Genomic DNA, 13114 nt, shown 5'->3' with positions numbered 1-13114 from the left:
ATCATGTGTGCATCCTTCTAGTCTACCATCCTAACTTCACCTCTCACCACACTTAATTCCTCTTTTTCCTCTGGAAATATTTTCTTACAGTTCTACCCCTGCATGTGCTATTTCCTCTGCCCAGTATTCTCTTTTCTTTATAAATGGATTCATTCTTTCAGCTACTAGGTTTCTCTGTAATAGTCTCCATTTCTAGTCCTATAGGTTTTTGCATTTGCTACATTCTAGTATTCAAAGGGCTTTAATAACCCTTTGAGGAGGAATGTTAACACTGCCTCCTCAGCCAGTATTGATTTTCTTAGTATTGTCCCAAACCTAACAGCGAGCTCAGGACCAGCACTTCTCCTATATTTTTATGGAATTAAATATAAAAATGAAATCAAAGCAAATGAATGGTAGACGCGGCATTTACCATGATGGTTATTCTGACAGGAGAGGCTGACTTTTGTTTGGATGGTGAGTTTGTGGGTCCTTATTATATATTCAAAAATAAAGTAAATTAAAAAATTCTGTATCACTAAGGTACGGTAACTAACATTTATTCACAACATTGACAAGATTGGCCTAGTTGATAACATTTGTCTCCATGACTTGAGAGACATTCCTTTCCCATACTTTTTACCTGTTACTTCACAGAAGTTGCTGTTAGACCTTTAACTATTCACACGACCACTTAAAGATCTAACACTGAAGTGGGTTAACTAAAGGTCAACGCCCTTTCCCTTCTCCGGGCCTGATCTTTGCATCGGATCTCATGGTCACTAGACAAGTGTTATGGCGTGAGCAGTTTGTTTCCTTCCGTCTTGGCAGAAACAATCAATATCCAGAGGATTAAAATGATGACCAAAGCCAAATGAAACGTATTCAGCGCCGAGATATGCACAAGCACCAAAGGCGAGGATTTAACAAGGCAACGCCTACACTTCGGCGTAGCAGGGCCTCGGGGCTTTTCCGAGGAAGGGCCGACAGGCAGTCGGACCACGGAGAGCCGGGCGCCGCGCCGCCGCAAGTTCGCTCGCCGCCAGCCCGCGGCTTGCAGCCCACGTGGGCCCGGAAGCTGCGCGCGGACGGTCCGACCCCGCCTCCGCCGCCCGGGTACTAGGAGAGGCGGGCCGCGAGTCCCCGCCCCGGCCCCGATGACGCCGCGGCGACGCCGGGAGCGTGGGGCGGCAGGGCTTGCTGGGCCTCCGCGCGCACAACCCTCCTCGCCGCTCGCGCCTGTCCCCGCCGAGCCTTCGCTGCCGGGTTGTGTCTCTGCCTCCGTCTCCGCACCATGGCTTTCGTGACCAGGCAGTTCCTGCGCTCCGTGTCCTCCTCGGCCTCAGCCTCGGCCTCGGCGAAGAAAATCATTGTCAAGCACGTGACGGTCATCGGCGGCGGGCTGATGGGCGCGGGCATTGCGCAGGTGAGCCGCCGGGTGGGCAGCGCGCTAAGCCCGCTTGCTGCCCGCGCTGGGTGCAAGCGCCGGCCGGCGCCACCCGCGTCCCAGGGACGCCGGTGGAATTTCCTCCTCTTCCCTACCCCTTGTAGCCGAAATGCCTGGACTTGGCCCGTGAGTCTTCACTCCCCCAACGAACGAGTGTCTTTGGGCCGCGCCTCAGTTAACTCGTTTTTAAATTCCAGCAGCCCCCAGGGCCCGATGAAGGCTCTGTGGAGAGCGCTGGGGAATGCACTTTGGAATCGGCGGTGGATAGTATCCGTGTACAAGACTGAGGAATAACGTGCTCCGTTGCTCCTCGGCTTAAACCAAATTTGCTTCCAGAGACCCAGACTGCGATGTTTTAATTTTATAATAATTCTGCCGTCTTTATCAGAGCTGTTTTCTGCTCTTCTAATTGGTCTTCTCTCTTACCCCAATATGTTCCCTCTACTTGCTAGGTTACAAAAAGTATGTAGTAGTCAGCACTTCTGTAGCACTTTGTGAAATTACCCATTCAGAGCCTGTGTGGCGTTGTGACTCCGCCCACTGCAGCCGGAGGCGAGGTATAACTTTGACCTTTAACTTACTGCCCTTTGTGCAGAGATCTGTGAATCTTAGGCGCTGGGGAGAGTGGAAGAGGAGATGAAGTGTCTGAGCCCTCGGAGGGGTCTCTAATCTGCATTTTAAGGACTCGGCCCGTTTCAGCTAAGGTGTGGTTCTGGGTCAGTTATGTGATTGATTACTTTGGATACTGTGATACTTGCATTTTATTTATTTTTAGTGATTACATTCCAGTTTATACTGGAGAGCCGTGATTCTCATATTTTAGCTGATTATATTCTTCAGATTTCAGCCCTTTGCAACCTGCACTTTGGGGCAGCAAGTTATCTACTTTTTCTTAGGGGAGTATTCAAGTGCAGGGGCTGCAGTCATAAAAGAGTTGAATATTTTTAGTCTTTCCAACCTAATCCCCACTTCCATGCATTCTTTAAAAAAAGGGTTTTACTATTACAATGTATCTTAATTTCTCCTCCCTGCAAATTTTTTTTTTACAACATATTAGATTGCATTTTCTCCTAATATCTATATTTCATTAACCGTTATCTGTTTGACTTCTTACAGTCTCCCATGTCTCTCTTCTGAGGTGATGTTTTTGGACATATACTACCCATTTTGTTGTGTGGATGCTCTGGCTGCTAGGTATGGTATCCCCATGATCTATGTTATACAGGAGGAGTAAGGCCATTTACCCTGAAAGTTTCATGTATTATAGTACATAATACTCAGGGAAAGTTTGACTTGAGCGCACTTGTATCCCACTGCTGCACCAAAATCTCCCAAGGCTGTGAGAGTGAGATTGTGGTGGGCAGGTATAAAATAATTGTATTTGTTTAAAAACATGTGCACACAACATCTTGATGACCATATATTAGAGCCTTAAGCCTCCAATAGCAATATAGGAGATCAGTCTAGAAACTATTGTGGGTGATACCTTGAAGACATCTGTGGAAGAGGATTCGAAACTAAGTAGAAAGCATCACCTTAGCTTTTGTACAAAATCAGATTGCTCAGTTCTTGAAATGCTGTTTCCATTGGATACCATAAAAAAAGGGCACTGTGTTGCGTGAAGTGGCACAGGGTAGTACCTAAATCATGGGTATGGCCCTGGAGCTTTCATCTGAGAAAGAAAGAGAGGAGAAATGATTGACATTGATGGGAACACAGACATGTGGATCAAAGTTGAGCCAAGGAGTGCCTTTTTAAACTTATGGTGGAGAAAGAGAGTTACTGTTACTGGAACTCTTACTGCAGAAGTTGATAATGACTGGAAATCTAAATAGTCATAAGGGGTAGTTTTAACAAGGTTAACTAGTTTAACAAGTAATAACAAGGTTTAAAAGAGCCTCAGCTACTTTAGGTGACAACTCTTATCCTGTGGGGGGAATCATACTCTCTTGCAAAGTATCTCTGTGTACCACTGTCAGCCAGCTGGTTGGTTTCAGTGATGTTTACAGTGGGTTAGCTGATCTGATTGGCATTGCCCTGCAGCATGCAGCTCTCGGCGTTATCACCTCATGCATTATGCTCTTTGACCCACGACTTTTGGCACAGGGCAAATCTGTTTTGTATTGAGTGCCACTGACAAGTTGATGTGTTTGAATATAGATTGGCTCCAGTTCAGGATGGGGGATTGGATGGCTCATATGTTGGCTCTGCCTCATGTTGGCTGTATTAACATGGGAATTACTAACCTCTGTGCCTCAGTTTACTCATCTCTAAATAGTAGTCCTAGCCTTGTTAGGAGTATGGAGAGGATTGAATGAATTAGCCCGTGTCAAGCTCTTAGCACGGTGTCTGGCACCTAATAAGAGCTCATAGAATGTTAGTGCCTTACAGTTACTCTCCGCTTTGCTGGTACCCATATCCTTTTACATGCACTCCTACCTCTGATCATTGCTGCCGAGCTAGGTCTGTAATAGATAGAGAATATTGGTCATGGTTCTCTTCCGTCTTGTTTAATCTTGAATGCAAATGCCAGTTGATACTACGGTTTGTTTGTTCAGGGACCTCTGAAAAGAGTGAGGGCACTTTTTATCATCTCCACATTGCAAATCATCAGTAAAGCCTTAAAAACACAAACTAGAAGCACAAACTAGCATGTAAGTCACGCATTTATCTTCACTCTCCTGAACTCTTTAGCAAGTAGTTTTCATTTTAATCAAGATGTAGTTCTGTTTACAATTTTGATTTTTAAAGAACTTGTCATTTTGCCATATGTTCCAGTTCATACTGAGTAAGGTGAAAAAAATCTAAATGAATTTTGTCAGAGCCTGACATTTCTCAAGCAATTAAGCAATTTAAGAGAAGTGAGGTCTGTGCTTAATTACATTTGATCAGAGCACAGGCCATTTGTACATTTGTATCCTCCAAGAGTATCTACTTTGCCTGATACTTCTTTTGTTTGTTTTAAATTAAGAGAAAAAAATCCCTTACACTGCAGGTTAATATTTAAGTAAGGTTAACTTGTTTGTGTATTTGCCCATTATACACATCTGTCATGGTTCTGATGACTAATTTATGCTCAGCCAGATACTTAGGCCAGCTGAGAGGCTGCTGATAGCATTAAATGACCCTTGAGTGTGGAACAGGTTGTTTTTTGCATTATAAGGAGGGAAAAAGGGAAGAAAGCGACCATGCATTTCATTAGTTTATAGAATGAGTTCTTTCTAAGCTTTGCTTGGACCATTGCTTTTTTTCATTTGAGGAGTCCAGAGAGCTGGTAGCTTTCACTGCTAACTGGTGTGCAGGCTCCCTGGGAATGGCTGGGTTCTTCTCACCTAAAGCTTTTTTTTTTGGTCTCTCTAAAAATAAAAAAGTGCACATTACTCCTGGGGAGAGCACCTTAGGCTGTTAGAACAAGGAAGGGGGCGTGCGGGGGAGCGCAGTGTGCTGCAGATGAACGTCCCCCTGACATTTGTGTTACTTTGTGATGTTTGATGAGGACTCAGGTGGACCCAGGAGCTGCTTTCCTCCCCAGCCACTGAGTTTGTTCACCCATCTTTCTCCCAGCTCCAGCTCTGCATTTTCTGATGCTGAATTGAAGAGTGATCAAATTGCTTTGTATTGTTTAGCTTTATAATTTTCTGTGCCACAGTAAGTACATCTCTGTTGAAGTTTGCTCTAAAACAGTGCAGTGCCCTAAGTTTCAGGATCACAGAAGTCACCCGCCTGTAGGCGCTCCTTTTGACCTTTTCTTAGGGAGGGTATATATGTAGCTTCCTCCTCAAGGGTGTGGGTTGTGCCCGTCAGGACGTCTTCCCTCATTTCCTGTGTCGCTTTCACCTCCTGGGCTTTTCTCTGATCTTCATGAGGTACTGGGATGGTAAAAGCCAGCCTCTGTCAGCGCACCTTCTGGTCACTGGGCTTGCCGGGGAGGGTGGCTGCAGATCCTGTAGACGAGGCAAGGCTGACAGGTGATAAAAGAGTGCCGTGGAAGAAGCCTAGACATTGTAAAGCGGAGATGGCACCTCAGTCTGGGGTGGGGTTTCTCTCCTGTGTCGTAGGTCCAGCCTTGTTGCCTGCCCCTTGCCTGAGTCTCTGCTTTCTTTTCCTCCCCCATCTCTGTTCTCCCCATATCTGCCTGAGGCACACCTAGCTAGCTCACTGCCTAGCTGTGCTGGGACCACAGGAGGACAGCTCTGCTGCTCTCTATTCCTTGACTCCCCCTGGGTTATGCTCATGATGTGTGCATAGTTTCTGATGAGTGGCCGTCTAATGCTTGAAAGTGAGCAGGCTGTGAGGGGCCTTCTGGAGCCCAGTCCTGTGTGTTCTGGCTGTAGGGGCCTTGGGCCAGTCACTTATCCTCTCTCCACCTCTTTCCTTATCTGGGAATGATAACCACCCCTCTACCCATCCCCCGCCCCCAGTGTTGTGAGAGTTAAGTGAGCTAAGTGCTTAGAGCCGTCTTTGCATGTTCTGTGGTGACTGTTCAGTAAATGTTAGCTGCTTTTTATGTAGATCCATCAGATAAATCTGGTGAAGACTTATTTTAGATTCTCTTAGCTGTCTTTGAAGATATTTGAAAGAGATATAGGAGTTCCAACAATTTTAAAGATTTTAAGATTAATTGTGTGGGTTGTTAAAGATAATCTTAGTGCTCTGTTTACTTGTTTTGGGGTACTACAATGAGTTCATACTCATAAAACATGACTGGCACTTAAAAAACTCTACAAATGTGACATTTTATTCTATTCAGAATACTTTGATTCTGTGTCCCTTCATGTGACCATTATAAGCAGAGATGGTACTTGGGGTTAAGGGTCAGAGGCAGAGCTGGGGCTGGAATGCTGGTCTCCCCACTCCTCCTGTTCTGCTGGCTAGACATCCCTGAGGCTGAGATAACCACATGACTGCCCTCACCTCTGGCCTCTGCTGTATTGTGGAGAGAACTGTGGCCTCCATGGACAAGGGGATCCTTGTGGTTATCTGGAATCAACAGATATCAGCTTGACTTTTTGTCAGCTGTAGACTCAAGGTTAGGGTCACAGGCCGGGCATCTCTATCTGTGTGTTCACTGCCATCTTTCAATCCATAATAGCCTCACACTCACTTGCCAAGACTTAATGAATTCATGGTGTCCCCTCCCTCTGCACCCTCCATCTTTCCCAGAGAATTTCCTTCCTCTTATCCCATTGTTTTCTCCAGCCACATGCACTGTGAAGGTGGGGTCATGGTCAGAGTGTCCTCCTGCTGCAAAAGGCTCTGAAGCTTTCCACCCTGAGGAGCTCTCTTTCCCTAGCTTTTTACTTTGTAATTCCTGAACCAGGCATTGATACCTGAGTTGTGGAAGCCTTGTATTTTTAATTGGTCCTTTTCAGCAAAAACCCACTCATCCTAACAACTCATCATGCCATCTTTATCTTCCTAGATAGCAGTTTGGATTTGTAGCTCTCCTCCAGTCAGAAGGCATCCATCGTGGCACCATCTTTGAGAGGTTCTTAAAAATAACTAGAATTGGTTGATGCCATTGACATGTCCAGTTAGCTGCTCTCCTTTGTGAATTGGTGGGAGAGGGAGGGGAGAGTCCTGCAAGACAAGTTACTTTCTCTATGTTACCAAGCCCTGATGTTTATGGATATTTTTTTAAAAGATTATGTATTGAACAGACTTCTTGTTGAAAAATAGAGGCACATTTACCTGGCTTTTTAGAAATACTTTTTGAAATACAAAAATGTCAGTCCAAAAAAAGAGCCCAGCGAATGAACTTAACTATTTTGAGAACAAAACAGCTGGTTGTGGTGGCTGAAAGTCCCAGCGGAATGCCTTTTTCTGATTGAAGTTAGTGACGACAGCTTGTGTTGTTGGCAGAGTTCATGGTCTTGCACAACCGGAGATAATAATAAAGCCAGAATTGCCAGCTCTGAGAGATGCAGTTGATTTATGATTTTCTTCCTCCATGGATTAAATCATGAGAACCCAGGGTAGGTCTTGATGTGAAGGCACAGTGGCCTGTGGGGCACAGTCAGTGTGGGGAGCACTAACTCAGTGCATTTAACTGGGGACCTGAAGGCAGTGAGTATTCGGGTGTAGCAGATAGTCCACACAACTCTGCAGTCACTGTGAGAATGTCATATTGATGAAACACAGCACTCCTTGTAGTGTAGGCGCACTTGGGACACATCACCAGACCAGTTGAAGTAATTCTCACAAATTCACCATTCAGGTTATGCTTCAGAGCAGCTGCTTCAAATCTGGTGATATGTTTGCAAAAATATGTAAGTCGGCTGAGCTTCTGCTTGGCTTGTTTACTTGTGGCTGGAGTACTCAGGGGCTTTGACAAGTATGCTATTTACTTGGCCTATTTATATAGCTCTTAAGCACCCTAATCTAAAAATATTTCTCTCTGGCTAAGCTTGCCTTCCACCAAGGCTAGAGAACTCATAGAGCTGAGGACATAGCCTTCAAATAAAATTCTTTCCATTGCAGACTGCTTGTCCTCAAGGTCTTACAGTGTGTAGGTCACTGTAATATAAAACAAAATTCTCAACAGGTTGACTTAAATCATGCTTATGCAAGTGAAAGTGCCCGAAAGAGTCCCCCTTATTTATTGCAAAAATAACAGATGTCTATGGGAGGAGGAAAAAAAGAATTTTCTTTCTTTGGTCCACTCATCCACCTCCATCTCCTTCTCAGGAAGGTGGAAATAACATGGGTGGTATTGTTGCATGATTCAAGAAGAATGACTGTGATTGGTTTCCTTGATCCCAGACACTTGAAGTTCTTTTCTAAGTAAGGATTTTAACATGAGGGGAGGCCCTCAGCTACACTGGTGAAAAGAGCCCCTGATATTTAGGAGACCTAATCTCACCTTGGCTTCCACCAGATACATGCATGCCAGTTTGCATTTCCTGAGGGCACCACAGCCAGGTCAGGTCTAGGTACATTGCAGCCAAAGATGAATGCTGATTAGTTCAAAGCCTACAGTAGGGGAGTAAAGGAGATGGCACTTAAGCAGATAATCACAACACACTGTTGGGTGCAGTGGTAAGGGCATGCCAGGGGGATTACAGGAGCACAGGGAGATTACCTCACCTGGATTTAGAGGATCTTGGGGTGTAAGGTCTGGAAGTTGTCTACCTTAGTATCTGGAGGCAATATTCAGGCATGGCGAATCAGGTGAAGTTGGAGAGAAGGCGTGGACAGTGCAAAGGCCTGGAGGTGAGAGGCAGTAGTAGGTGGAGTTGGAGTGTCAGGCAACAGTGAGCCTGTCTGAAATAGAGGTGACGCTCCATTCTGGAAGGCCTTCCATGCCATATGTAGAAACTTATGTTTTATTCTGTGGTCACGGGAGCCATTGAAGAGTTTAATAGAATAAGTTACATAGACAGAAGTACTTTTTACAGAATTATAGTTTTAAATAGAATACTAGTGACTATATGTGATCCTACATGAATATTTTTTCTGCTTGAGTTCCTCTTTTCTCAGTAAAATAAAAGTGTTATATTGGGTTAGATCAAAGGTGTTTTTTTTTTAATTGTGGTAAAACATGCATACATAACACAAAATTTATCATTTTAGCCATTTTTAAGTACAGATATCCCCCACTTCTTGGAAATCTGAGTTTTGTCACTTCGCTTTTACAAAAGACCTACATTAATGTACCTGTTTTTGCTAGCTGAAAGAAATTGGGAAAGGATATTTGCTTTTATCAAAAGTGAAAAACCCGAAGTGTGTTCAGCATTTGTTTTGCACTGAGCCTTTATAGAGGCCATGGCACCCTGAGCAGCAGGAGTGGCTCCACTAGGCTTCTTCCCTGGAGCATCTCACACTCAGCATTTCAGCATGAAGCTGCCAGAGCTTTGAACTGTGTGAGCATCTGTGCTGTGTCTCAATTTATGTTGTGCATCCATTTGTAAAATGTGTTACAAGGTATGAGAAAAGCCTGAGAGAACTTCTTTTTGGGTCTGGGTGCTCAGCAATTTTTCCTTATGAATTGGTGGTATTGCCTCTTTATGCCATTTTGGCTTACAAACATTTTATCGGAACACTACTTTCTATTGTGGGGGAAGCCTCATACAGTTAAGTGGCATTTAAGTCCATGCACATTTTTGTGAAACCATCACAACCACCTATCTCCAGAACCCATCTTACAAAACTGAGACTCTGTAAGTATTAAACAATAACTTCTCATCTTCCGTCCCCCTGCCATGGAACCACTACTTTCTGTCTCTATGAATTTGACTATTTTAGGTACACGATGTAAGTGGAATCATACAGTATTCTTCCTTTTGTGACTGATGTATTTCATTTAACATAATATTTTAAGGTTCATCTGTGTTGGAGTGTGTGACAGTTGCCTTCCTCTTTAAGACTGAGTGCTGCTGCATTCATTTGTATACCACATTTTGTGTATCCATTCATCAATCAAGGGTCACTTGGGTTGCTTTTACTTTTTGGTTACTGTTAATGCTGCTGCTATGGCGTGAGCAGTTTTTTGTATTAATTTTGTATCCCACAACTTTGCTGAATTCAGATATTAGCTCTAGTAGTTTTGGGGTGGATTCTTTAGGGTTTTTTATGTACAATATCATGTCATCTGCAAACAGGGACAATTTAACTTCCTCCTTGCCAAACTGAATTACATAAGACTAACAGAAACTGTTAGAGTCCTTGCTTTCAGCCCTTTTGGTTATACACCTAGAAGTAGAATTGCTAATCATATGTAATTATTTTTAATTTTCTAAGAAATCGTCATAATGCTTTCCATAGTGGCTGCACTATTTTACATTTCCCATCAGCAATGTGCAAGGGTTCCAGTTTCTCCATAACCTTGTCAACAGTTATTTTCTACTATTTTTTTTATAATATCCATCCTAATGGATGTGAATTGATCAGAGGTTTTTACACTATGCTCTGATGGACTTTAAGAGTTTTACGAATTTCCTTGGTGCATCCCAAATGCCCCTTCTTCTGTTTTCTATATTGCTCTTCTGTATGGATTCTTGTGAAGAAGGATTTCATTGTTAAAAAGCTGTCACACACTGAATGATCTCTAGAGTAACTTCCTACTCTAAAAATCAGTGGTCTTGATTATCTGTAGCTAGTAAACCTGAACAATAAATGATTTTGCTGATCTCTGACTTTGCAATAGTTGAGACACTAAGATGTCTCATTTTTTTTCATCTGGTAATTGACTAAAGGCTCTAGTTATCAGCTCTCTTTTTTTCTTAATATCCTTTTCAAACTTATAATATGATTTTTTCATAATTCCAAAACAAAACCAATCATGATTTCTTGAGAACTTACTCTTAAAATAATGTACAAATTGAGGCTTTTGAAAAATAGATCTATTATTAATGTGTTCTTTTCATGAAAATTAAGTGTCTCCCATGTCCTGGGCATTGGGGCAGGTGAAAGGTAGTATGTGGTTGCTGCTCTTGAGGAACTCACTGGTCAGAAGAAATACAGGTATGAACAACTGTAATAAAGGCACAGATTCCACCTTTTGTCACTTCTAGGATGTGACCTGATACAGATGAAAGTTTGGGTGGTTTAAATACCTTAAGGTAGGGCTTATAATCCTTAGATATGATGTGACATATGGAATATATTTTATAGGAAGAAAAAGAGACATTAAAAAATGTTGTAGTTGGGGATCATGAAAATGAGAAACCAAGTCAGAATGACGTTTAATGCAGAGGGCTTAGGCTTCCTTGGAGACTAAGCACCAAGTTAGCGCTCCCATGCGTTTTTTTTTTTTAATTTTTTATTAAGGTATGATTGATACACTCTTATGAAGGTTTCACATGAAAAAACAATGTGGTTACTACATTTACCCATGTTATCAAGTCCCCACTGTGCCTTCTCTGTGCTACACTGTTCTCCGTGTGATTCCCCACACCATGTGTACTAAACATAATACCCCTCAATCCCCTTCTTCCTCCCTCCCACACCCCTCCCCTTTGGTAACCACTAGTCCCTTCTTGGAGTCTCTGAGTCTGCCGCTATTTTGTTCCTTCAGTTTTGCTCCATTGTTATACTCCACAAATGAGGGAAATCATTTGGCATTTGTCTTTCTCCACCTGGCTTATTTCACTGAGCATAATGTCCTTCAGCCCCATCCATGTTGTTGCAAATGGTAGGATTTGTTTCTTTCTTATGGCAAAATAATATTCCATTGTGTTTATGTACCACATCTTCTTTATTCATTCATCTACTGTTGGACACTTAGGTTGCTTCCATATCTTGGCTATTGTAAAAAGTGCTGCGGTAAACATAGGGGTGCATATGTCTTTTTGATCTGAGAAGTTGTATTCTTTGGGTAAATTTGAAGGAGTGGAATTCCTGGGTCAAATGGTATTTCTATTTTTAGTTTTTTGAGGAACCTCCATATTGCTTTCCACAATGGTTGAACTAATTTACATTCCCACCAGCAGTGTAAGAGGGTTCCCCTTTCTCCGCATCCTTGCCAGCATTTGTTCTTAGTCTTTTCAATACTGGTCATCCTTACTGGTGTGAGGTGATATCTCATTGTGGTTTTAATTTGCATTTCCCTGAGAATTAGTGATGTGGGGCATCTTTTCATGTGCCTGTTGTCCATCTCAGTTTCTTCTTTGGAGAACTGTCTCTTCATCCTCTGCCCATTTTTTAATCGGGTTATTTGCTTTTTGAGTGTTGAGGCATGTAAGTTCTTTATATATTTTGGATGTTAACCCCTTGTCGGATATGTCATTTACAAATATATTCTCCCATACTGTAGAATGCCTTTTTGTTCTCTTGATGGTGTCCTTTGCTGTACAGAAACTTTTTAGTTTGATGTAGTCCCATGTGTTTGTTTTTGCTTTTGTTTCCCTTGCTGGAGGAGATGCATTCAGGAAGAAGTTGCTCATGTTTATATTCAAGAGATGTTTGCCTATGTTGTCTTCTAAGACTTTTATGATTTCATGACTTACATTCAGGTCTTTGATCCATTTTGAGTTTACTTTTGTATATGGGGTTAGAAAATAATCCAGTTTCATTCTCTTGCATGTAGCTGTCCAGTTTTGCCAACACCAGCTGTTGAAGAGGCTGTCATTTCCCCATTGTATATCCATGGCTCCTTTATCGTATATTAATTGACCATATATGCTTCGGTTTATATCTGGGCTCTCTGGTCTGTTCCATTGTTCTATGGGTCTGTTCTAGTGCCAGTACCAAATTGTCTTGATTACTGTGGCTTTGTAGTAGAGCTTGAAGTTAGGGAGCGTAATGCCCGCAGCTTTATTCTTCCTTCTCAGAATTGCTTTGGCTATTCGAGGTCTTTTGTGGTTCCATATGAATTTTAGACCGATTTTCTCTAGTTCATTGAAGAATGCTGTTGGTATTTTGATAGGAATTGCATTGAATCTGTAGATTGCTTTAGGCAGGATGGCCATTTTGACAATATTAATTCTTCCTAGTCATGAGCACGGGGTATGTTTCCATTTACTGGTATCTTCTTTAATTTCTCTTAAGAGTATCTTGTAGTTTTCAGGGTATAGGTCTTTCACTTCCTTGGTTAGGTTTATTCCTAGGTATTTTATTCTTTTTGATGCAGTTGTGAATGGAATTGTTTTCCTGGTTTCTCTCTCTGCTAGTTCATTGTTAATGTATAGGAATGCCACAGATTTCTGTGTATTAATTTTGTATCCCACAACTTTGCTGAATTCAGATATT

At 42.5% G+C, this 13114-nt stretch overlaps 1 protein-coding gene and 1 long non-coding RNA gene across 2 annotated transcripts in view; both read left to right on the top strand.

Moving 5' to 3' along the window:
* The first annotated feature begins 1127 nt into the window (after window positions 1-1127).
* Window positions 1128-13114, top strand: part of HADH (hydroxyacyl-CoA dehydrogenase) — a 60885-nt gene continuing 48898 nt past the window's right edge. Inside the window, exon 1 of the mRNA XM_037020148.2 lies at window positions 1128-1405. Coding sequence (XP_036876043.2) covers window positions 1274-1405 — 132 coding nt within the window. The 5' untranslated portion in view covers window positions 1128-1273. The remainder of the gene's footprint in view (window positions 1406-13114) is intronic.
* LOC118972719 (uncharacterized) overlaps window positions 1412-13114 on the top strand; it is a 37291-nt gene continuing 25588 nt past the window's right edge. The window contains exons 1-2 of the long non-coding RNA XR_005061793.2: window positions 1412-2130; window positions 2543-2620. This is a non-coding gene — a long non-coding RNA (uncharacterized lncRNA). The remainder of the gene's footprint in view (window positions 2131-2542; window positions 2621-13114) is intronic.

Source organism: Manis javanica, chromosome 5 (assembly GCF_040802235.1).
Source record: "Manis javanica isolate MJ-LG chromosome 5, MJ_LKY, whole genome shotgun sequence".
Taxonomy (NCBI): Eukaryota; Metazoa; Chordata; class Mammalia; order Pholidota; family Manidae; genus Manis; species Manis javanica.
The sequence above is the reverse complement of the archived record's forward strand: the minus strand, read 5'-3'. Positions and strand labels throughout refer to the sequence as shown.